Source organism: Carcharhinus amblyrhynchos, chromosome 2, assembly GCF_965287045.1.
Source record: "Carcharhinus amblyrhynchos chromosome 2, sCarAmb.v2.hapA, whole genome shotgun sequence".
NCBI lineage: Eukaryota > Metazoa > Chordata > Chondrichthyes > Carcharhiniformes > Carcharhinidae > Carcharhinus > Carcharhinus amblyrhynchos.
The window spans coordinates 118,251,397-118,277,094 of NC_137325.1; the positions used below are offsets into that span (position 1 = coordinate 118,251,397).

The 25,698-nt window shown below is 42.2% G+C and overlaps 1 protein-coding gene across 1 annotated transcript; it reads right to left on the reverse strand.

Annotated features, from left to right (window-relative positions):
• Positions 1-2,670: 2,670 nt before the first annotated feature.
• On the reverse strand, positions 2,671-25,698 carry map3k8 (mitogen-activated protein kinase kinase kinase 8). Its single transcript, XM_080211776.1, has 7 exons — positions 25,249-25,698; positions 23,519-23,689; positions 21,288-21,549; positions 21,059-21,165; positions 14,326-14,478; positions 11,376-11,622; positions 2,671-5,258 (listed from the first exon to the last, which is right to left on the reverse strand). Exons 1-7 carry the CDS (start codon positions 25,588-25,590, stop codon positions 5,131-5,133), a joined length of 1,410 nt encoding a protein of 469 aa, XP_080067902.1. The 5' UTR covers positions 25,591-25,698; the 3' UTR covers positions 2,671-5,130.

Consider the following 25,698-nt stretch of genomic DNA (forward strand, 5'->3'; position numbering starts at 1 on the left):
TTCCACACTGTACGTTTGACCCATAAATATAGTCTGAGCAGGCAGAGTTCAATATGAGGATATGAAAAGTCATTCACTTTGCAACTCAGAAAGACAAAGCAGAATATTTTTTATTCTGGAAAGTGGATAAGTAATGCAGAAGAGTCCAGCAATTTAGGGCTGTAAGGGCATGGGCCATTTTGTAATTAAGTACAAAAAGCAATCAAAGGCTAAGCACATGTTGGCCTTCATCACTAGGGGGTTATGGAATACAAAGGTGGGCTGGGGGAAGTGATGTTTCTGGGAAGGGGTCAGAGGTGGAGACAGGTTGTGATATTAATCTTGTTAACGCCTGGCTCAATGCAGAATAAATCACACAGCTGCATATGTATTATCAAATGCTACATTCAATCACAATTAACAACCTTAACAAACATGGAATGCACAGAATCAGACTGCACGTGGTGAACTGTCAGTTGTCATTCTACAGCTTAACTCACTTATCGCTTGAGAAACAATATTCAAGCTATTGTATCAAAATAAACAAGAATTAATTTAAATAATTGTTTATTCAACTTTTATTTTGCTTACAAAGTTGCAAATACAATCTGATGCCCATGAAACCGTGCACTTGTAAGCAGTCAAAACCTTCAGAAGAATCAAAAAAAGAGAACAATCAGGAAGAAAAAAGTACATCAAGTACAAGTAAGGCCTAGCAACAATCTTAAATTGTTTCCACAATGTTGTCAGAATGATACAGAGGGAAGAAACCCTCAGTAAGCATTTGTACTAGTTCATTTCCAATCCCTAAGTGAAATAAGGTGACACATTAGGGCAGCACTGTGCCTCACAGCGCCAGGGACCTGGGTTCAATTCCCAGCCTGGGTCTTTGTAGACTCTACATATTCTCCCCGTGTCTGCGTGGATTTCCTCCGGGTGCTCCAGTTTCCTCCCATGGTCCGAAAGACGTACTGGTTAGGTACATTGGCCATGGTAAATTCTCTGAATGGGTATTAGAGTTTGATGACTGGGGGATTTTCACAGTAACTTAATTGCAGTGTTAATGTAAGTCTACTTGTAACATTAATAACATACTGCAAATTTGTGCCACTGCTGTTCATCAGTGTATATAATACAATGACAGAGGGACTTAGGAGTTGATGTTAAATTCTGGGAGGTATTTGATACGCCAGTGTTCTGGTTGAATGACAGTAAATGGCTGAAAGGTAGACTTTGGTCTGGGTCATTTTTTTGTGTCAGTTGTGCACCCAAACCAATAGGATTGATGGAAGCTGGTCCTTGGGTCTCAAAAGTGTACTTAGCATGAGTGGTGAGGGCCTGTCACAGTGCCCCAGACAGCAGAAAAGCAAAATACTGCAGATGCTGGAATCTGAAAACAAAAATAGAAAGTGCTGGAAAATCTCAGCAGGTCTGACAGCAACTGCCAAGATCCTAGTTTCAGACCCCCAGCCTCAGGCCTGCAGGCTCAGGTGAAGTCCTGAGAGGATGACTTGGCGAGTGAGCTGCCTGTGGGGTCAGTAGAAACACTTCTAGCCCAAACAAACAGCTTCTGGTAAGATTAAAGATAATTTTTAAATTTACTGAGAAATCCTGAGAAGCTCAGGTCCAACTCCTGCCTCGCTTGCCAATGACTAATTTGTGGATAGGGCTTGTCAACATATATTTTGCGCAAGTGTTGATCCCACTGTTAAACTTACATGGCACATTTTTAAAATCATTTCAGTGGCTATCGAAAAGAAGTGTTAATATGTTAATTAGGGTCTAACTACAGGTGGAGGACCCACGTGTGGTAATTACTATCTGTTACTAATGAGATTTTTCTTGCCATGAATACCTCCAAAGAGAAAACTTTCTTCAAAAAAAATATTTCTCTGGGCAGTCACTGCTCTCCAGACACCAAAACCTTGGCAAATACATTCCCCACTCCCAACACATCCTGTGAATATGTGACCAAGATGTCTATAGCTTGACTCAATTATCAATGAATCATAGAACCCCATTTGGCCCATTGAGCCTGCACCAATAACAATCCCACACAAGTTTTATCCCCGTGATCCAACATATTTTCTGCCAATCCTCCGGCCCAGACCAAAACCAACCTCATAAGGGTGTCCATTATCCATAAATTTCATTGCTGTGATCAACAGTGACACCTTGTTAGTAGTAGATAGCACTGCAACTTTTCCCCTTTCTCGGTCCATACTTGAGCACTCTGACATGATGTGCATGCTATCAAATCTTCAGAATTCATTTCTGAACTGGATTGACCAGCTATTGCATCATCAGGATCTAACTACAGTTAGATCATGATATAAATATAAATCAAATATAAAAAGCAAAATATTGCAGATGCTGGAATCTGAAACAAAAAGAGAACATGCTGGAAAATCTCAGCAGGTCTGACAGCACCCATTGAGAGAGAACAGAGCAAATGTTTCAAGTCTGGATGACCCTTTGTCAGAGCTCTGAAGAAGAATCATACAGACTTGAAACGTTGGCTCTATTCTCTCTCCACAGGCCCACTGAGATTTCCCAGCATTTTGTGTTTTTGTTCCTTGTTCTGTTTTTGTTTCTATTTTTGATAAAACCTACCCTGACTTAAAATGATAAAAATATTGGTTACACAACGGCAAACTTCAAACTTGTCAACATCAATGAAAATCCACTCAATAACCTTTGACACATTTTATTAGAATTACAACATTACAAGGATAGAGAGTGAAAAAACCCATACCCAACCTGAAGCAAAATACATACCAAGTGCCTGCAATATTCAAATCGATGGTTTCAGTGAGGCACAGTCAGGCTAAGCTAACTAGTTTGATGTGAACAAAATACATGACCCCGATCTTTTGGTCTTCAGATAGCTGGAGATCAGATGTACCCCCCAAGATGTGGAGCCAAAAGCAATGGCATGATGGCACAGTAGTTAGCATTGCTGCCTCACAGTGCCAGGGACCCTGGTTCGATCTTGGCTTAGCTCACTGTCTGTGGGGAGTTTGCACATTCTCCTTGTGTCTTTGTGGGTTTCCTCCGGTGCTCTGGTTTCCTCTCACAGTCTAAAGATGTGCAGGTTAGGTGGATTGGCCATGCTAAATTAACCCTTAGTGTCAGGGGGACAATTAGGATAACTACATGGGGTTGTGGGGATAGGGCCAAGGTGGGATTGTGGTTGGTGCAGACTCAATAGACCGAATGGCCTCCTTTTGCACTGTAGGAATCTATGGTATTCCGGCTCCGTAGGAACCCATTCGTTCTTGCACTAACATACTAAAGAGCTGTCTAAGTGTGCCAGCTTTTCAGCGTGTCAATGAACACTTCCCAGAATATGGCAGCTAGTATTGTAAAGGGGGCTGTGTGGCCTGTCTCCCTTGGCGATCCATTGCGATGAGGAAGTGAATGGATTAAACGCCCTGCATTTCTGAAGAAGTCAAGTTTGGAAGTCCCAACCAGAAATGCTGGAATGGGGCAAAGGTGTAGGAGTGGAGTGGCCAACCGGCAGTGATTACTGCTCCTCGGAAAATTCGGGCCTGCGTGTAAATGTTTAGAAAAGATATGTCTTTACAGCGAGCCATCACTTTACTCTCTGGTTGGCATTACCAACCATTCAAGTCCCAAGAACTGGAGGTAAGATGGATTAGCCATGGCAAATGTGTAGGGTTACTCTGTCAGAGAGTTGGTGCAGACTCAATGGGCTGAATGGTCTCCTTCTGCACTGTAGGGATTCTATGTATTCTTGTTATCCATCCCATGCTTCCCCAAGAGGATGGTGGTGGGTCTTTACAGGCAGCCTGATACAATTGAGTGATTTATTTTGTCACTTCAATGGGCAGTTGAGAGGCAGTTGCTTTAGTGGGGAACCGGATCATAGTTGTGGCAGACTTGATAAAGACAATCAGTTTCTTTCACTCAGGGACACTGGTGAAGCAGCTGGGTTTTCAAAGACAACCCGAGACCCTCATTGTCACTTTCCCAATTTAATAGGAAGTAAATTTTAAGCTCTCAAAATGTCATATGTTTTTTGGATTATTAGTCCAGACTACTTGATCAGCAGTTACATAACCAGCACGACTTTGTAACTACCTTAATGAAGACATCCTGATTTGAACACTGCAGGTACCAGCACAACAGTTAACATTGGTTTGATTCAGCTGCACTTTTTCTCAAGAGCTTTTCTTATAGTAAACAAAATGTGCTATTGAGTAAAAACATCATTGAAATAGATCGACAATAACAAATTCAAAGTTATGATACATAAATGTACTACCTCAGTAATAAGGAGAACTTCATTTTTTTTAACCTTTTAGCAGCTGAAGTAGCATGACTGTGACACATAACATGGTGCTAATGCATGTTATGGGGTGAGATTTTCCAGCCCCACCAACTACTAAGATGGTCCAATCCCACCAAAAGTCAACAGACCTTTGGCTGGATCTCCATGGCGGGTCGTGCCATGACAGGGCCAAACAAATCCCAGCCTATGTTTCCAATATTGCTTAACTAACTCTTTGCAGAACAAACCCATCCCATAGGGTGTACAGAACTATCAGCTCGTCATGTTTACAGAGCTACAGGGTTACTGAGAACCCACAGCACACTTTGTGTGCAATTTAGTCGTCTGCATGGCATCTATTACATACATGTTCTTGTTTCCATAGGAACACATGTATTTTGACAAGACTAACTCTCATCATTTTGAGTATTTTTTTCCATTAGAGAAATACATTAATCAGCGATGATCACTGAAAGCAAAGAGAGGGAGAGGGAGCGTTAATCCATCAACCAAGCCGTGAGGCATAACAGAGGAGAGGAAAGCATAGTGCTTTTGGTGTAGTAGACGGTTAAGCATCGTTCACATTCTTTACATTGCATTCTTCCATCACTGCACCCTTCAAACCAATGAAACATACAGCAATGGGCATGTTAACTAATAAAATACATTAGTAATAAAATATTCTTTCTTTTAAAAAAACCCCTATTTTTTCTTAATGCTATGATCACACTGATGAACCACTCAATGGCCCCCCACCCCCACCCTTGGAGTGACTCCTCCAAGTCCATAGCGGGTAGCTGGCGCCATTTGTTCTTCACAACAGTTTGGGTAACCCCCTGAGTCTGCTGGTTTGACAATCAGCCATATTCTGATCCGGGAGGACCCTTGATTATGTTGAAGTATCCCGCCAAGGCGCCCAGGTCAATATAGAGCGAGCGGTTCCTTTTTCCTACAGTTGATTCTTCAGTGCTGCACACAGAGGTGTCTGGAATCCAAATAGAAATAGTTTAGGAAGATCAAGCATTGCCCCATTCAAAATCTCTCAAGAGACTGTCTTACTGGAAAGGAATCAATAGATGTATTGCTTCATCGTTTCATCATTTCTGTCTCGACTTTCAACATTTCGGCTCGCATGCTGTTGCAACTACTACTGTCCGGTAGTAGTTTTGAGGCAGTTCTGGTTATCGAGTGGGGGAGGGTACAAGCACTCAATAATGTCAGGCTCTCCTTCCGGCCACTGTGAGGAAACATAAGCTGAACCAACTGACCCATGGGAGAAGCAGGGATCCCGTCAGCATTCGGGCAAAGTTTGGGATTGTCTTTTTCACAGTGGCTGCAAACATTCTTGCTTCTGCACTGGAATGAGAGAGAAACCTGCCCTAATGGCTGTCACCTGTCAATTCCAATGCCAAAGGGGCTCAGCTGACATGTATTTATATGTGGCTTAATGTGGGGTGTAACGAGAAGTATATCTGAGGTATTTTGGGAAATCCCCAAGAGCAGTCCCAGTTCTAATATACTATACTAGTAGGCACCTCACCCCCACCTTTTTGTCTGCTAGGTGGGAGTCTAGGCGATCTGGGCAGACTGTGGTCTCCCCACATCATGATGAATCTGCTTCCTCTGTGTTTCCCCTGGTCCCAGCTTCTCAGGCCAATGTTTTTTGGTGCAACACCCAGAAACCTTGTCTGATTGTTGACATTCACCTTGACTCGGAGAGCTCATTTCAGCTGATGCAGGACAGGTTTGGTAACATTACTTCTCAGCTCTGCCCTCAAGGATCATGATGAGATTACATTTGTCAATGTAACAGTGGGTGAGATTGTTTTCCTAATCTCCTATCTGTACAGATGATATGTGTTGGATGTTTCCATCTGCTACATTTAAATACCACATTTTGTTTTGCTTTTCCTACATTATAAAGACTATGTTTTTCACAAAGGGCTGGCTTACTTTTCAATGTTATTAACAGAACGTGCAGGCTAGGTTGATTAGCCATGCTAAATTGCCCCTTAGTGTCAGGAGTATTAGCAGGGTAAATACATAAGGTTACAGGGATAGGGTCTGGGTGGGATTGTTGTCGGTGCAGGCTCAATGGGCCAAATAGCCTCTTTCCGCACTGTAGGCATTCCATAATTTCATGAATATCAGCAACATAATATCTGTTCCTGTTAGCATACGATAGAATAATCACATGTAATAGTATCACACTATCACTTGCATAAAAAATAGGCAGGACAACCCCATATATTTGCCTCGCTAACCCCTCTAACCTATGCATCCCAGGACATTAAGGGGCAATTTAGCATGGCCAGCACACCTAACCAGCACATCTTTGGACTGTGGGAGGAAACTGGAGTACCTGGAGGGAACGTAGACGTGGGGAGAAAGTGCAAACTCCACACAGGCAGTGACCCAAGCCAGGAATCGAAGCCAGGTCCCTGGACATGTGAGGTAGCAATGCTAACTACTGTGCTACTGTGCCACCCCGATACTTACTTTTGAATTTCTGGAAGATACTTTAATTTCACCAATATCATTTATAAAGGGATTTCTTTCTGTGCGCAGTGTACTGAGATTGTAAACATTTTCTTTACAATGCACTATATTCAGCGTAATGGAAAACTGCCGGCTCCCACCAATTTAGGGCATAATTGGAATTTTCACTTTTTAATCAGGACAAAGCCAGATTGATCATTTAAAACACACCAAGTGTCTGGAATAAGAATGGAAGTGCGCATGTTCATCGACAGCATTCATACACACTACCAGTGATTTACACTGATATGTGTCTGCTGTAGAATGGGATAGACAAGTCTTAGGTTTGGATCACTGATCTCCAACATCAGATCTAGTTTATACACTCTTTTCCATAACATAGAAATGGCATGAAGACCAATCCATATTATCATTCATTCTCCACACGAATAACATTCCTAATCCCATGAGACTACTAAATCTTGGGGGTTCCATTGACCAGAAACTGAGCTGGACTAGCCATTGGAATATTATGACTACCAGAGCAGGTCAAAGGCTGCAGCAAGTAACTCACCACCTGGCTCCTCAAAGCTTGTCCACCACAAAGCACAAGTCAGAAGTGTGATTCTACACTTCGCTGGATGAGTGCAGCTCCAACAACACTCAAGAAGCTCGACACTTTTCAGGACAAAGCAACCTGCTTGATTGCTACCCCTTTCTCAAACATTCAATCCCTCCACCTCCAACAATCAGTGGCAGTCCTGTATACCACCTACAAGATGCACTACAGGAACTCACCAAGGTTCCTTAGTCAGCACCTTCCAAACCCACAACCACCACCATCTTGAAGGACAAGAACCTGGGAACACCACCACTTGAAGGTTCCCCTCCAAGTCACTCACCATCCTAACTTGGAAGTATATCACTGTTTCTTCACTGTCACTGGGTCAAAATCCTGGAACTCCCTCCCTCACAGCACTTTGGGTATACCTATACCACAGTGATTGCAGCAGTTCAAGAAAGCAGCTCACCACCACTTTCTCAAGGGTAACTAGGGATGGGAAATAAATGCTGGTCTAGCCAGTGAAACCCACATCCCTCGAATAAAAAAACTACCATATTCCCAGGGCTGCACTGAGCGCCAGGGATCCAGGTTTAATTCTGGCCCTGGGTCACTGTCTTATGCAAAGTTTGCACTTCCTCCCCGTGTCTGCATGGGTTTCCTCCAGGTGCTCCGGTTTCCTCCCACAGTCCAAAGATATACAAGTTAGGTTGATTGGCCATGCTAAATTGACCCTAGTGTCAGAGGGTTAACAGGGTATATGTGTGGGGTTACGGGGATAGGGCCCAAGGGGGACTGTGATCGGTACAGACTTGATGGGCCAAGTGGCCTCCTTCTGTACTGTAGGGATTCTATGATTCCCATTTGCCTGTATTCCTTATTTCAATAACAATCCATTTAATCTGTTTGTAAATGACATGCTGTTTGCTTGAACACCAACTCCGGTGATGTAGTCCAGAGCCTTACAGCCCCTCCCTGTGTAAAACACTTGCCTCCACTCCACCCTTAATCCCTGATATATTGTCTTGTACTTTTTAAAAAATAAAACAAAAATCAATAAATTAAACAAAAATGGGAGAGGCTGACAGCTCCTGGTGAGGCACTATTTAGTAAAATAAAACATCAAAAGAAATTAAATAAATCAAAATATCATTTCTAGGGGTGATAATATACCCCAGCTCACACAGAGCCCAGCAGTCATGGAATGCCTGCTGCATGTTGGTGGACACCGTATGCTCTCCAGAGCAACAAACATAGCCACTGTCGGGGCACAGACAATTGGATTGATATTTAATCTTATATCAATGTCCCATCAATTACCAGAAACAGCCTGTTTCAGTTAGCTCTGTACCAGAGCAGCATTATTTTAAATTTCTATTTAATTATCCTGTAAAGCCCCCCTGTTCGAACAAAAGCAGTTCCAATTTTTCAAGTCTTTCTACTTGATTATCTCCTACCAACAAATTTGTGCTCTACCTAGTTTTTTTATCGTCCTCACCTTCCTGTCAGGTGGAGCTCAGAACTGTACAGCAATCCAAATGTGAGCTTACTGATCCTTCACCATTATATAAAGGTTTATATTGCACACATCCTGCAATAAAACCCAGTATTCCACTTGATTTTTCAAGTGCCTCCGAGCTGCTTTCCTTCCTCCAAATTGAGCATTGAATGGTTGCCATTAATTCGGAACAGATGGTGGGGGAGGGGCAGGGAAGGGGGGTGGCACGCAAGGTTGGAAAATAAAATAAATTCCATCCAAATGCATCCTGCCAACAAAACATCATGACATCGGATTGCCACATGTCACTTAACATGCTTGGTGCTCTGAACAATTGCCCTGGGGAAGGAGAAAATCTGAATGTGTGGTTGTATTTGGTGGTAAATGTATTGATTTTACAAGGGGGACTAGCTAGGTAAATCATGGGGATAGGGGCTGAGTGGGAGTGTGGTCGGTGCGGACTTGATGGACTGAATGGTCTCCGTCTGCATTGTAAGGATTCTATGATTCTATAAAAGGGGGGAAATTTGGAGAAAGTGGTAACTAATGGAGCACAGACAACGTGCAGGTAAATACTGGTCTGGGTTGGAAACTGTAGCCTAGATCCCACATTAGAACAAGAGGCTGTCACTGTCCGGGTCACAGTGATCATTGGTATGAGTGCTAATTCCTTTTGTGTTATTTTGGATCAAGTAGCTAATGCCTTCTGATGATATCCCTTTGTTTGCTGATTAAACAAGGTCATTAACCTTGTTATTTTTCCCCAAACATGTTATTCATTGTCTTCCATAAACAGTGGAAATGTTATCCCTTAGGGTTGAATCTAGCCATTGTCACTGTGATATTCTTCTTCTCTAAGCACTCTCTATCATTGCTGCATCTAACACTGCAGTTCAGTGAGAGAAACTGTACCCGAATGTGACTTGAGAACCTCCAAGTTGCATGTTTAACTTCAACAATACTTTTCATTTGTAACTTTCATGCTTTCCCCCACCCCACCGACATCAAATTGATTCCTTGCCATCCCTGAAGGTGCTAAGCACAGTTACTCAACACTAGGGTGGCACGGTGGCACAGTGGTTAGCACTACTGCCTCACAGCACCAGGGACCTGGGTTTAATTACTGGCCTGGGTCACTGCCTGTGTGGAGTTTGCATGTTCTCATCATGTCTGCATGGGTTTCCTCTGGGTGCTCCAGTTTCCTCCTGCAGTCCGAAAGATGTGCTGGTTAGGTGCATTGACCATGCTAAGTTTTCCCTCAGTGTATCCGAAAAGGTTACAGAGTTAAAGGTTACATTGCAGAGTTAATGTGACTACTTGTGACACTAATAAATAAACTTTAAGCTATCCACCCTTTGTACCTCACACTTCTGGCCACTCTTTATGTGAACACACAAGCCAGGATGGTATTCTAGCTCTGCACCTAGTGAGTGCGACACTAAGGGTAGTGCCATCCTGAAGACAAGCATTTAAACAGAGATCTTATTTGATGAACAGTAGGGGAGTTCTGCTTGGTGTCCTGGCCAATATTTATTTCTGAACAAAATCAGGAAAGACAGATTATCTGCTCAATCTGTCATTGCTGTTTGTGGGAAATCTGTGTAAAATTCTCTGCCGTGGTTCCTACATTACAATAGCAACTACTCTTCATCAAAGTACATCACTGGCTGTATAGTGCTTTGAGTAGGTCTGAGGTTATGAAAGCTCCTTTTCAAAAGCTTGTTTGTTTGTTCACTGGAACCCAGACAGCAAACATGGGTTAACAGCAATCAGTAGTGATGGGTGTGGAGAGAGAGGGAAATGATAGATGAACCACGCCCTAGCCTTAGTCAATGACCAGAGGTACAATGTCGAGTGGGATCAGAAATGGAAACTCTAGATCACTTTCCAACTTTCCCAACTCAAGGGTTCTGAGATTCATTGCAGCAGCCAGACCCAGAGGATTCAGCTTTGTGCTGGCAGAACGGTGGCACAGTTGTTAGCACTGCTGCCTCACAGCACTAGGGACCCAGGTTCGATTCCCGACTTGGGCCACTGTCTGTGTGGAGTTTGAATGTTCTTCACGTGTCTGCATGGGTTTCTTCCAGGTGTTCTGGTTTCCTCCTACAGTCCAAAGATGTGCAGGTTAGGTGGTTTGGCCATGCTAAATTGACCCTTATTGTGTCAGGATGTGTAGGTAAGAGGAATTAACGAGGTAAATATGTGGGATTGTGGGTTAGGGCCTGGGTGGGACTGTTGTCGGTGCAGACTCAATGAGCTGACTGGCCTCCTTCTGCACTGTAGGGGTTCTATGATTTTATGAGAATATTATTCCAGTCACTGGGGTAATTTTAACTTGTCCAACCCATTGAGAGACTGATGGGATCGGGTACAACGCTGGTTTCATAATCCGCCTAGTTTGGCTCTCCACTGTAGACAACAGAGAGTGATATCGGGCAAGTTGTAAAACATAGTTCCACCTGATTCCATAGATCCCCTAGCTGGCGAGTTGAGGTAAAATTGCCTTCATCATGTTTCGAAATAACTTCTTTCGCCCCCAGCTGGGAGAAACCAAAACAACATACCACATATTTTTTCAGGTAAATTCAGCTCTTTCCTCCTGAAGGTGCGGTTGATCTCGAAGAGAGCTGAGTCAAGGCTCTGACAGCGTGGCTGATCTTCAGGAGGAGGGCTCAGTGCTGCGTGCTTCAACAGTTCTCCCGCACACCACCTTCGCTTTGGATTTCTCTCTAGCGAGGCTTCAATAAACTGCCTCATGGCAGGGCTGCAGTCCTCCGCAATGTCTTCTAATGGTGGAGCCTGCTTGTGGATCTTCAGCGAAGGTAATAGAATTAACACAAAAAAAAGTTAGTGAGTTTGCAAACTAGAAAAACAAGTCGATCATAAAGAAAAGCAAGAGGCAATGTTGCTGATCCATTTCTGTTTGTACCTGCTCTTTTTTATCCCCTTACCAACTGTTCCCCCTCCCCCAACCACCCCTTCCCTCCCAGCCATCCCACCCTCTGTTTCAGTGACTTGGTTCCACAGAAACAGAACAGCTCCCTGTATGTTACATTCGCCTGCGCATTATTGGAAAATAGGGGTAGAACTTGATCCTATTCCCAACTGATGTTTGCAGCTGCACTCTCAGCATGAAGTGGATCAGGAGCTGGAAATCTGAACAACTTTTCCCTCCCTAACTCAAGGCAATCAGGCCTATTGTTCATTCCCATACGTGTACCTTGATGGAGACGAACAAGCCAATAATTTGGGAAACACTCTGGGAATTTTCCTGCCCTGTGTGATTCAGATAATCAATGGCTATTAGTGGAGAATTGGCAGCACTTATTTATTCCTTTTAATTATTTCTTTCACTTTCATTTTCCTTTCTTTCTCTGAGTCACTGACAGCGAACTAACTGAGACAACAGTCGAGCAGCTGTTCGGCTTCTCCCAGCCTTTCTCTTCAGTTAATTGTGCCTCGTTGGATCTCCTTTTCTTGCCCAAGTTTCTGTTTTGTTCTTTGGAGAACTTCTTAGTCATATGACCTGTTCTGACAGCAACCAACATCCTGGGTGTTGCACACGCACTACAGTATGAGGTAGCCTAATTTCCTCAATACTTATCGCCTCTTTTTCTGATTGGTGATGAACTTCAGATACAAGATGCCCCCTGGCAAATTTACCATTCTTTATTTATTATGCAAGATAGTTAATGCTGGCATGAAATTTGAATATGGATAGCATCACAGCTCAGCCTGATCCTACGACCACTTGAGTACTTTCTCAAACAGTGACCACTAAATTGTGATCAGTTATGGGAGGTCCGAATGATTTCTCTTCCTAAGGAAGGATCACTAAAACCAAATGTAAAACCAGGCAACTAGATAACCTGGTCAAGTCTGAGGACACCCTAGTCCACAAAGCTGGGTTTTGCATTTGCTAACTGGGAAAGAAGGAAATATAGTTCATTGAAGAAAATAAAATTCAGAGAGATAAATATGAACTAAACTTACAGCAGAAAGTTTAGTCCCACATCAGAAACGCGAGTATGCCTTTAACAACAACATCATTGTTATTCACTGCCAATCAAACTCTTTAGTACTGAAAATGAATGATTAAAAGTGTGAAGACTCATTCATTCAGGTATTAATTGTAGTTGGAGAATTTGTAAAGACCAAATTTATTTATTCAGATCTTTAGTTTTCTTTTTTTTCTAATCTTCCTTTTATTTCTCTCTCTGCGCTGATTTGATAGTAAATATATCAATTTTAATCCATTCTCCTTACTACTCCCACTATTCACTTCTTTATTCTTTGGTCAAACTGGTAAGGAGATACACAATTGTTTGCCCTGTTGGATGCCCTGCTTCCCTTACTGCTATTATTAACTCATACTTTGTACAATTTAACAGGTAAAAATGTTCTCAGCTAAAGGGTGCAGGAACAAGTCTAACATTCCATACCTAAAGTAAAGTTTATTTATTAGTCACAAGTAGGCTTAAATTAACACTGCAATGAAGTTGCTCTGAAAATCCCCTAGACGCCACACTCCAGTGCTTTTTTGGGTACGCTGAGGGACAATTTAGCATGGCCAATGCACCTAACCAGCTCTTGAACTGTGGGAGGAAACTGGAGCACCTGGTGGAAACCCGCTGGGAACCTGGGGGAATTTCACAGTAACTTCAATGCAGTGCTAATGTAAGCCTCACTTGTGACTAACAAATAAACTTTTACTTTAAAACCCATGCAGACACGGGGAAAACATGCAGACTCTGCACAAACAGTGATCCAAGCCAGGAATTGAACCCAGGTCCCTGGCACTGTGAAGCAGCCATGCTAACCACTGTGGCACCATGCCACCCAGTCTGAGGTGCTCAACAAAATCTAGTCCAACAGTTGTTAATTTTACACTTATTAATTTCACTATTGAATCAACAATGCTTTTACAAGTCAAGTAAACTGACTGTTTAGATCATAGAGAAAACAAGAGGACAAATATTCTTTTGCATTACTTAATTTTTTAAAAATGTTTTGCTGAAACTGATGCTATCTTGGAAACTTCTTAGATTTCTCTGCCTTGTCTCCATTCTATTATTTACCCATCAGATCACATTTTCTAATTACCACTTGATTTATTTCATCTGTCTTATTTTTCAGTCTTGGTGGAGACCTGCCTTGTGCCCTCATCCAGGCTTCTCAATTTAAAAGAGAGAACAACATTGCAGGTTCCTTGATGTACAAATTTGTTCCATGTCACAAAAGTATGTGCACATTATCTAGCTAATCACCCATCCTAGTACTTTTCTAGGAAGGAATGCACTTGTTCACAAAGCATAAGTGACCTATTAAGACTATTTAGGATTCCAATAACTGATAAAACCTGTTTTGTCAGATCTATGCTTGTCACATTTACAGCAGAACTGTTTCCAAACTTGTTTGCTTCTTTAATCAACATTGCATTTGTTTGAAGGGACCATTGTTTAACTTCAATGCAATTCCTGCTTTTTACTTCAATTTGTTGTCTTGGAAACTTACGATGTACAGATATGATGGGTAAGCTGACCTAGGATACCTCTTCACCCAGGGAGGATTCCCAGTCTGCATGTGGATGATGGTAGAACCAAGGCTGTAGATGTCTGACTTTGTTGAATGCCCTCTGCAGGTAATAACTTCTGGACTCATATAGAACTAAAACGAAATATAAATCTACAGTTAATTCATGACTTCCAATCATTCTCACAAAACATGTTTTTTCATCGAGCCCAAAACCAAGTCTTTTTAAGTATTTTAAAGGGAAAGCCAACTGCACATTGAAGGTGTTTTAAATGTAAAGCCATTGGCAAACCATCTTATTTCTTGGTTATCTGTTAGTTTCAGAAAAACTGAGACATAAGGACATGTTAATTTTTTAAAAAAGTTACAGCCAACAGAAGGTTCCAGTCGAATATTTATGACTTTTGTTGTCTGCCTCCTGAGTGTACTGTCCTTAAAAAAAATGACAATCCACACTAAATACTGTTGCCTTTCATAGCAATATCTGATAAGTACATCAAGATTAGTGAACACATGAAAAATGATTAGTGAGCATATTCACTGCAGAAAATGAAGGCAAACTATTTCTAATGTACTGCAAGCATTCTGTTGCCAATATACTGTGAAAGATGGGAAGATCTGGTAAAGTAAGATGCTGGATTATTGTAAAAATACAACTAGTTTGCTAATGTCCTTTAGGGAAAGAAGCCTGCTGTTCATTTCCAATCTGATTTTAGGCGGCTCCAGTCCCATGTGAATTTGATGGACTCTTGCCCTCAGAAGTGCAAGAGCAAGCTATTCAGTTAGCTCAAACTGGGGACAACAAATAGCAGCAACACCCACAGTGTGAACATTAACAATAGAGAGAAAAATCCATCATAAAATCAGTACTTGGTTTTGCAATCAAGTGTAATCTTGTCCTTTATATCGCTTCCATCCTTCATTTTATTTCTAACTGAAGGCCTATATGCTTTTGTATCTGTAGATAAACCTTCGGACAATCAGACCCACTGGGCTTCCAGCCTGATGGATCTACTTTAGTACAGACAGAGGATTGCATCAGGGGTCCAAGGTAGCTTTGTGTAAACTTCTTTCATCACAGTTAGTTCACAATCACCACCCAATGTGACACACTCACAGATGAAAGAGAATTAAATAGCTCCATGCTATTTATACCAGATAAGCTAGAATAAACTAATAATAAATTTGTAAGAAATAGGGCTCTTCAATGTGAACTAAACTTTATATGAATCATGTGTGACCCACCATTTACGAAAGCATGTGAACATTATCTTGCTAATCATCTGTACGCAGTATTTTCCAGGAAAGAACGTACTTGTTCACAGAACAGAAATTACTATTTATGATCCTGCTAAGCAGTAAAACCTGTTTTGCTGGACCCATTTTAAAAGCAACTGTCTTCATGAAACACTGTTTTCAAATCTGCTCGCTCGATATGCAGCACACAATGAAATGGCACTCATTACTTTGCCACTTATGTGCAACAACACAGCGAAAAAATGACAACAAACATAAAGTGTGTCAAAACACTTAATCAGGGAAACGATGTCTCTTCAAACTGATACAGCATTTTACAGGAATAGAATGATAAAAACTGTTTGGGCAATTCCTTCCACAAAACTTCGACTTGAAATTGCACTCCTTAGTGGGAAGAGATATTGTTAACTTTTTACCAAGGAAAAACCCTGTCTATCTAGAGTTTAAGATCTAACAGCATGGCGACTAAGGGAAATTCCACAGTAACTTCATTGCAGCGTTAATGTAAGTCTACTTGTGACTAATAAATATACTTAAAAAAAGATATTATTTAATTACCCTTATGTTTGGGAATAAGCTTGATGGAAGCAGTCAGCTTTGCTTCAACATTTATTGTAAAGCTTCTCAAGTTGCTGCAGCAGTTATGAAGTGTTGCTACTGACATTAATTTCCACCCATGAAGTTTATTTGGTGGCATAGTGGTTAAGCACTATTGCCTCACAGTGCCAGGGACCCAGGTTCAATTCCCAGTTTGGGTCACTGTCTGTGCGGAATCCGCATGTTCTCCCCGTGTCTGTGTGGGTTTCCTCTGGGTGTTCTGGTTTCCTCCCACAGTGCGAATAATGTGCTGGTTAGGTGCATTAACCATACTAAATTCTCCCTCAATGTACCCGAACAGGTGCCAGAGTGCGGTGACTAAGGGATTTTCACAATAACTTTATTGCAGTGTTAATGTAAGCCTGCTTGTGACACTAATAAATAAAAATGGGCTTATTTTATATCAGCATTTTCACTTGGCATATTTTCCCAATTCCCATCCCTCCCTTCCAAAAGGAATACTGGAGCACAGTTCCTTGGGATGTTGACAGTATTGATGTATCCTAGTGTAATGTCAACTGCTACCTGCAGCATAATGATCAGAGGCAGAAGCTCTGGTAGATAGTTTAGTCTCTCTATCCCAAGGTCATTGAAGATGAATTCATCATACCAACTGCTTCCTGGTCCAAGATCATCTAATTTGACAGAATCAAGATTGAACCAGGGACTTTCCTGTCTGTGTGGCTCAGTTTCAGAATGAGTGGAGCCTTTAATGTTTCAGTCATCAGGAAATTTGGGGTGGATGGAATATAATATAAACTTGAAGCAGGAAAGGACTTTTGAGCCTTCGAGCCTGCTCTGCCATTCATTATGATTATGGCTGATCATCAAATTCAATATCCTGATTTCCCCTTCCCCGCCATACCCTTTGATCCCTTTGGCCCCAAGAGTTATATTTAATTTCTTCTTGAAATCACGCAGTGTTTTGGCCTCAACTAGTTCCTGTGGTAGTGAATTCCACACATTCACCATTCTCTGGGTGAAGAAATTTCTCCTTACCTCAGTCCTAAAAAGTTTACCCCTTATTTTCAAACTATAATCCCTAGTCCTGTATTCCCCCATCATCGAGAACATAATGTGATGCACCGTGGGCTGTGCTTTGCTAGTAAGAACTGAAAAGCATAATACTTGTAAATGTTAACATTCAGAGGGATTTGGATGTACTTGCATGCCTTTACAATAAGCAATTAGGTAGGCGAATCACATGTTGGCCTTTATTGTAAGGCAATGGGAGTACAAGGATAAAGAAGTTTTTTTCTACTGTTTTACAGGGATTTGCTAACACCACACCTTGAATAGTGTGTGCGCTTTTGGACTCCATATCTAAGGTAGGATATACTTGCATTGGAGGCATTGCAGCGAAGATTCACTGGATATGTCCCTAGGATGAGAAGCTTGTCCTATGATGCGCGATTTATTAAACTCAGCCTATAATCTCTGGATTTTAGAGGAATGAGGAAACATACAAGATTCTGAAGGGACTCGATAGGGCAGATGTTGAGAGGTTGTTTCCACTGACTCAGGACTTGAGCAAGGGGATAAGGAGCCAATCATTTAGAACTGAAATTAAGGGAAATAAGTTCACTAAAGTCTTTGTGAATCTTTATAATTCTCTACCACAAAAGATTTTGGATGTTCCATTGTTGAGTACATTTAAGGATAGGTAGAGAGATTTTCACTCTTTTAGCAAATCAATGGAGCCAGCAAGAAAGTGATCAAACATCATTGTATTGAATGGCAGAGCCTATTTCTATTTATTCATTATTCTGGATGCTTTGACTCCTCTCATCTTTGGAGTTTGCCCATAGCAGGCATACTTGTTGGCTGTCTCCAGCTAATGGGGCTTCCTTCGTAGGAGGAGAGATAATCAGCCGTGGATAACGAAGGAGGTAAAGGAAAGTGTTAAATTAAAAGCGGATGCGTTTAGAGTAGCTAAGAGTAGTGGGCGAGAAGAGGATTGGGAGAGGTTTAAATATCAACAAAGAATGACGAAGAAGTTGATAAAGAAGGGTAGGATAAACTATGAAGCTGGGCTAGCGCTTAATATGAAAAAGGATAGTAAGAGTTTTTATAAATATATAAAAAGGAAGAGGCCGACTAGGGGGAACGTTGCACCCTTAGAGGATGAGAGGGGGGACTTAGTGGTAGGGGATGGGGAAATGGCCGAGGCCTTGAATAACTTTTTTGTTTCGGTCTTCACGGAGGAGGACGTGAATAATTTGCCGTGTGTTAGCGATGGAAAGATGGTAGGAGTGGAGGACCTGAATGACATTATTGTTACTAGAGAGGCAGTGCTCGACAGACTGGAGGGACTGATTGTGGACAAGTCCCCAGGACCGGATGGAATGCATTCGAGGGTTCTGAAAGAAATGGCGGAGGTGATAGTGGATGCCTTGATGATTATTTTCCAAACATCGCTGGATTCCGGGGAAGTGCCGGAAGATTGGAAAATGGCTAATGTTACGCCATTGTTTAAGAAGGGTGGCAGGCAAAAGGCAGGGAATTATAGGCCGGTAACGTCTGTTGTAGGTAAAATGTTAGAATCCGTGATCAAGGAGAAAATAGCGAGGCATCTTGAGGAGAATTGTTTGATAGAGCAGACGCAGCACGGTTTCGTTAAGGGGAAGTCGTGTCTGATGAATTTATTGGAGTTCTGTGAGGATGTGTCTAGGGCGGTGGATAGAGGAGAGCCGGTGGATGTGGTGTTTCTTGATTTTCAGAAGGCGTTTGATAAGGTGCCGCACAAGAGGTTATTACAGAAGGTTAGGGGGCATGGAGTTGGGGGTAGGGTGTTAGCGTGGATAGGGGATTGGCTGTCAAATAGGAGGCAGAGAGTGGGGGTCAACGGGTGCTATTCGGATTGGCGGTTGGTGACTAGTGGAGTGCCCCAGGGGTCGGTGCTGGGGCCTCAGCTATTTACCATTTATATAGATGATCTGGAGGAGGGAACCGAGTGTAGGGTGTCGAAATTTGCTGATGACACCAAGATTGGTGGAACGGCAAATTGTGCGGAGGGTGTGGAAAGTCTGCAGAGGGATCTAGATAGGCTGGGCAAATGGGCCAGGAACTGGCAAATGGAATTTAATGTTGGCAAGTGTGAAGTTGTCCACTTTGGTAGGAATAATGGTAGGAAGGACGATTACTTACATGGCGAAAAACTGCAGCATGCAACGGTGCAGAGGGACCTCGGGGTCCTTGTGCATGAGGCGCAGGTGCAGCCGGTGGTCAGGAAGGTGAATGGGATGTTGGCCTTCATAGTGAGGGGTATTGAATATAAAAGTAGGGAGGTCTTGCTGCAACTGTACAGGGCACTGGTGAGGCCGCAGCTGGAGTACTGTGTGCAGTTTTGGTCGCCGCACTTACGCAAGGATATTTTGGCCTTGGAGGGAGTGCAGAGGAGGTTTACTAGGCTGATACCGGAGTTGAAGGGGTTGAACTATGAGGAGAGGCTGAATAAACTGGGCTTGTACTCGTTAGAGTTTAGAAGAATGAGGGGAGATCTCATTGAGACGTATAAGATGATGAATGGGATGGATAGGATAGAGGTGGAGAGGCTCTTTCCGCTCAGAAAGGACAGTAGGACTAGAGGGCACAGCCTCAAGATAAAGGGGGGGCGGTTTAGAATGGAGTTGAGGAGGAACTTCTTCACTCAAAGGGTGGTGAATCTCTGGAATTCTCTGCCCGTTGAAGTGGTGGAAGCTGCCTCGCTAAATATTTTTAAGACGCGGGTAGATAGGTTTTTGATAGACAAGGAGATTAAGGGTTATGGGGAGAGGGCGGGAAAGTGGAACTGAGCCACGACAGACCAGCCATGATCTTATTGAATGGCGGGGCAGGCTCGAAGGGCTAGATGGCCTACTCCAGCTCCTATTTCTTATGTTCTTATGTTCCATGCTTCTGTGCATTTCCCAACCACAATTTAATTGGTTATTAGGTCACTTCAAAAATACATTACAAGTTTCAATTTCATCCCACGCCCTGTAAAGGTACACTGAGTATATCCCTGCCTTGTCTTGAATGGCATTCTTTAAATTTGAATCTCATTAAGCAGCAACTCAGAGTCTGTATAATGTGCTATCATGGCTTCCATTTCTTTGGCTTTCTATAAGCCTTGCTTGCTTCGTTTTACTCTGGGATACACGGCTTGAGAAATCTGCACAAAATCAGGTTTGGTAAAAATTGTGTGAAAAGGTCTTTTGTTGTTGCACAAGTATTTGTTGGATAAGGGCCATTTTTGTTTGAAATAGTTTAGATGCATTGTGCTGCTACTCCTTACACCATTTCCTTCAATGTTGTGCACCTATATCGTAGCCTCTCTGTGAATCTACTGTCAATCAGCGAGGAACGTTCATCACAAAACCTGAAATGAATGTTTCCCCAAACATGGAACAGGTCGTTCACCAAAGATGAAGCAATCAATGACCAATGATAGTCACAAAATAGGTGCAATAATAGAGAATCAATTCCAAAGGTGTAAGTATTCTAAAATATTGAACAAGTGGCATGCCCAATTTAGATTTAAATCAGAGTCTTCCTGAGGAAGTGAAACCTCAGTTTTGATTACATGCAAAACGACAGATCTCAACACCCCAGTAAGTTTCTCCACAGTTAAGAGGATACATGAGAAACATCACTGCCATTTCATAGTCCCAGTCTGCACATAATCAGAGAAAATATGCTAACTGGGAGGAATGCCAATTGCATATTTTGCCAAAAGTAATTGTGGATGATGTGAGCAGTAACAGGAAGTCCTATAAAGAGCCAAGGGAACTATATGGTTTGAAAGAGATGTGATTAATGGTATTTTTTAAAAAGCATGGCCCTATATAATTATCTTCAGGAATACAATAACCGTTCTCACCTCTGTTCCTCGAATATCTCTGGGAATGTAGGTTTCTTCAGTCATCTGGACAGAGAGACCAAAATCTACCAGCACTGCCTTGGTTGACATGAGAACTATATTGCTGGCTGGGAGGACATGAACAAATGAGACAAATGAATGAATCATTCCAACATTCCTTTTCACTGTGCAAATGTGCTTAAGAGATTTGGTAATACCTGTAAATTATAGAAAGGGCAAAAAAACTTACGCTTGATGTCATGATGGATGACATTTTTGGAATGTAAAAAGTCAAGTGCCTTGAGGACATGTTTGGTCAACCATATGATTTCAAATTCCTTCATAGGCCCACAGCTTTCTAATTTTTCCAAGACAGATCCTCCCTCTCCTGCCTCCATGAAGAGGTGTATGGTCTCATTCCACAACAAGGCTCCATATAACTCCGCAATGTTCTCGTGGTGGAACTGTGCTTGTATTTGTATGTCAGCAGGCTTGAAAAACTCCACCGGAATCTTCGATGTAAAACAAAATGCATTGCATGACTCAGTAAAGAAGGTTTGCGTTTATCACATAATTATATAGAAAATTAGGGGAAAAGTACATTTACTTCCCCATGTTCTTGCCTTCTTTCCTGATAACAGTGAGAAGTCTCACAACACCTGCGCTGCAATCACCTGATGAAGGAACAGCGCTTCAAAAGCTTGTGATGCCAAATAAACCTGTTGGACTTTAACCTGGCGCTGTGAGATTTCTCACTGTGCCCACCCCAGTCCATTGCTGGCATCTCCACATCACTTCTCTCTTGATGGCAATGACACAAGTTGGCATATTGCATGCTGCCAAAATTGCCTTTATTCACGTGAGAATGTAAACTGTGAGGTTCGGCAGGCTATTTTATCATGTGGGAAGCCTGATACATCCCTCAGCTGACATCTATAATGCTTCACACTTTCCAGTAATACTATTAGGGACAAAGTTAGAATCCTGGCTAGCCTTTCACAACCTAAGCCTAGCAATACTGAGGTCAACTGTCAGCACTGCGTTTGTTAACTCAATACATATAATTGGCAGAATTCAGTTCCTTGTTAGTACTGCAGGATATAATGCACACAGCCACAGAACCCTCTGGGGAACTCCAAATGTCACTGATGGGATTTTTCAACCCATGTTTTTTTAAAAAAGTCCTTTTTTCCTTCTCCTCGCTTTCCTTCCGTTTGCCTTTTCTTTTTTTTAACAATTTAATATTATACATTTAAGCTTTTCCTTGGCCACCTATTGGCTAAAGTACAGTCACATCTGTTCAGTGTCCCCACTTTGTTCATATCCTAGGAGGCATGTGAAAGAGACCTGATGTGCCCCCCACCTTACCCACCCCTCCCCCTTACCCACCTTCCTTACCCACTCTCCCCTCCCCCTTACCCACCCCCACCCCCTTACCCATCCTCCTTTATCCACCCCCTTACCCACCTTCCTTACCCACTCTCCCCTCCCCCTTACCCACCCCCGCCTCGGCCTTTGCTTTCACTTCCTCTGGCAATTTATCCGAAAGTGGGAATCTGCTTCATGCGCATTTTTGGCATGACGTCTCCTCCTGCTGCTCTGTGCTCCAATCGCAGTTTAGTAAAATGCATTTTTAACACTGCCATTAATTATAACATGCAGATGTTTTAAGAATTAATACAAGACATTGCAAATACATTTACTTTTTAATCACTAACTGGTCAGGTTAAGGTTATTACGTGATGGAAGTTAAGTTAGTTTATCTTTATATGTACAAAATAGACCTTGTTGGGGGAAAAAATTATGCTGCAAAATAAATGAATCCAGTCATAGCTTGACTGTGGTTTGTTTCATTGATCACAGAACAATCAGATTCTTCAGAAACATACATGATATTCAGTTTTTATCGTGGGTTTCAGAGATACACTGGTCTTCTTTCACTCACATTAAATTGGTCACGGCATTACAGGGGTGACTTTGCTGGGTTTGTACTGTGTAATGTCAGAAGATTAATTGGGACAGAGTGCAGCTTTTGTCCAACTGTCCTTCCATTCAGATACTTTCCTACCCAACGTTAGGTGAATTCATTGAAATTTGAAAGACCATGAAAGAAAATAACTAAGCTGATTGGGAGTTTCGAGTTAAAATTGGGAAGTTAAGAGTAAAAAGAGAAGTTGCATGGAACGATTGTGTGGACAAAGAGTTACAAGACGAGGCCATTTAAGTAAACAATATAAATGGTTTCAAGTGGTTGTTTTTAAAAAGAGATTGAGGTTTATGATAAAAGTGAGTTGGAGACATTAAGGTCTATCAAAATAGGTCAAGTTTGTTGAAATAGGATGTTTCCTCTGGTAAAAATTCTTGAATTCATATATAGTTTTGTAAAAGTTCAATAAGAAAAGGCGATGAGCTTTGAAAACTAAAAATATTTTTCAGTGGTTAAAGGAGTAGATTTATTTTTAAAATGTTTGCATGACTTACTAATTTGCATGCCATTCGCTTCTTTGTCTCTCTGTCCTGTGCAAGGTGACACTTTCCAAAAGTACCGCGAGGAATGTAACCAGGACCAATGTTCCTGTGGGCAAATTTCCATGGAAACAAGAAGACTTCCGAATCGACCTGATAATGTCCATTTTTAATCGCTATATCTTTCTGCAGAATAAAAAGAAAGTCATAACAGTCAAAGACCACAAGAAGAAAACTAGTTCAGCCTTTCCTCCCTGCATGTCAATTTGAGGCACGCAGGCCTGACATAGAAATGGAAAGTTCATATTTACACATCAATAGCTCTTGTGGTAGACTTAAAATAGGTTAAAACTAGTTTAGAGTTGCAAAACATTTTCCATCCTGCAGCAATCTGGATGGACATATCAGTGCAGCATCGATGAAAAACAAAGGGCAGCAATTCCATTGCTGTTTGTTAAATCTTGCTGTGCACAAACTGGCTGCTGCAGGCGGTCTCAAACCTGTGATTCCTGAGTCATATGTGATTCATAGAATGCCTACAGTGTAGAAGGGAGCCCATCGAGTCTGCACTGACCACAATCCCACCCAGGCCCTATTCCCGTAAACCCACATATTTATCCTGCTAAACTCTCTGACACTAAGGGTTAATTTAGCATGTCCAATCCATCTAATCTGCACATCTTTGGACTGGGGGAGGAAACTGGAGCACCCGGGGAAATCTCATGCAGACACAGGAAGAATGTGCAAACTCCGCACAATCACCCATATTCCTCATTGAATTGAACCCAGGTCCTTGGCGCTGTAATGTAGCAGTGCTAGCCAATGTGCCACCATACTCCCCCTCTCCCCACCGTCCCCCCCACCGCCCCCAGCCCCCGTGCCGCCTGAATATCTCATTTGCAGCACCCAACCTATTCCAGTTGGATTGCATTAACATGGAGGGGGGGGGGAAGTAATAAAAAGTAAGAGTTTTAATTTAGAAGTTAAATCAACTTGGTTCATGGTTACAAATGATTGTTTAAACAAAAAACATCATGCTACTTTAAACAACCCTGTACGCAGTGATGTAACTACACAGTGATTATAGCTAATGCTATCTGGATGGGGGAACAGGTTTCAGGCTTCATCTGTCATTGTTTCTGATTTATTTTGACTGTGCTGATGAAAGCAATTTGTTAAATCATGAGAATCAATAACTGAAATATTGTCTTAATTCTATACTTAAATTAAAGTTTGTTTTAAAGACTACTGACAAAATTGGACTAAAAGAATCAAAATATGATCAGAGACAGACCGATTTTCATTTCCATTTTTTCTATTGATAAATTCAGCAAATGTATTTTATGCAGTAAATATGCAAAATATGCATTACACTGGAGACACTTGCTAATTTGCCAAATATTTACTTTAGGAATGACAAATTTTCGGCTGGCGGCTCCGGATAGTTTTGAATTCCGGGAAATTTCTTTCTAAAGACTCTGGGCTGGGGCCCCCGGGCTGCTGTGTTTTCTTGTTATGTTACTCTTTTTAATAGTATTTCACTGGCTTAAACGAAAGGCGGCAGAAATTGATGTCTTATCTTTCAATATTTACTGTAGTCAAACATTGTGGATGCGCTTCAGGCTAATCCTTAGCAGTGCAAAGAAGGTCATGTGGAATAAGCCTGTTTCGAAATAAATTCAGGGCACGCAGACTGTACTCTGACTAATCTTCTGCTTGCACTCACAAAACAACCTGATGCTCACCTTGTTCAGTATCACTCCTGCCTCGCAGTTTCGGAAGTGCTGCAGCAGACTGCGGGAAGTGTTGGACACCTGGTTAGCAAAGGTGAGTAAATCCTCCACTGTGCCGTATCTGACAGAGGTGAGGCAGGCCGGCTGCTGCTGCTGCTGCTGCTCGCCGGCCCCCCCGTTCTCCAGCGCTTCCTCGTCCAAGTGCTGCGGCAGCGAGAGCAGGTTGTCCTGGTACAGCGCCGTGTCCTCCAAGGGGTACAACGCCTCTAGGACCTCCATCACGTCGTCGCCCATATGTTCCAGCAGCAATTCCCACCTGGCGTTATCGATACTCTGGGTGAGCATGTACTCCATGGCCTTCCTCTTTCGATCGCTGCCGTCGTCTGTCCCGACAAAAGAGAAATCATCAGCTCCTCACCCCAGCGGGGACACACAGCGCCTGCCCCTGGCTGCTGCCATCCT

What these genes read in the sequence shown, in the direction of transcription:
- map3k8 (XM_080211776.1), bottom strand. Translation starts at nt 25,590, where the DNA reads ATGGAGTACATGCTCACCCAGAGTATCGATAACGCCAGGTGGGAATTG. An exon ending in CATCCATCATGACATCAAGC is followed by an intron (nt 21,166 to 21,287) that starts GTAAGTTTTTTT and finishes ATGTCCTCCCAG; the next exon opens with CCAGCAATATAGTTCTCATG. An exon ending in GAGATATTCGAGGAACAGAG is followed by an intron (nt 14,479 to 21,058) that starts GTGAGAACGGTT and finishes ATTTCGTTTTAG; the next exon opens with TTCTATATGAGTCCAGAAGT.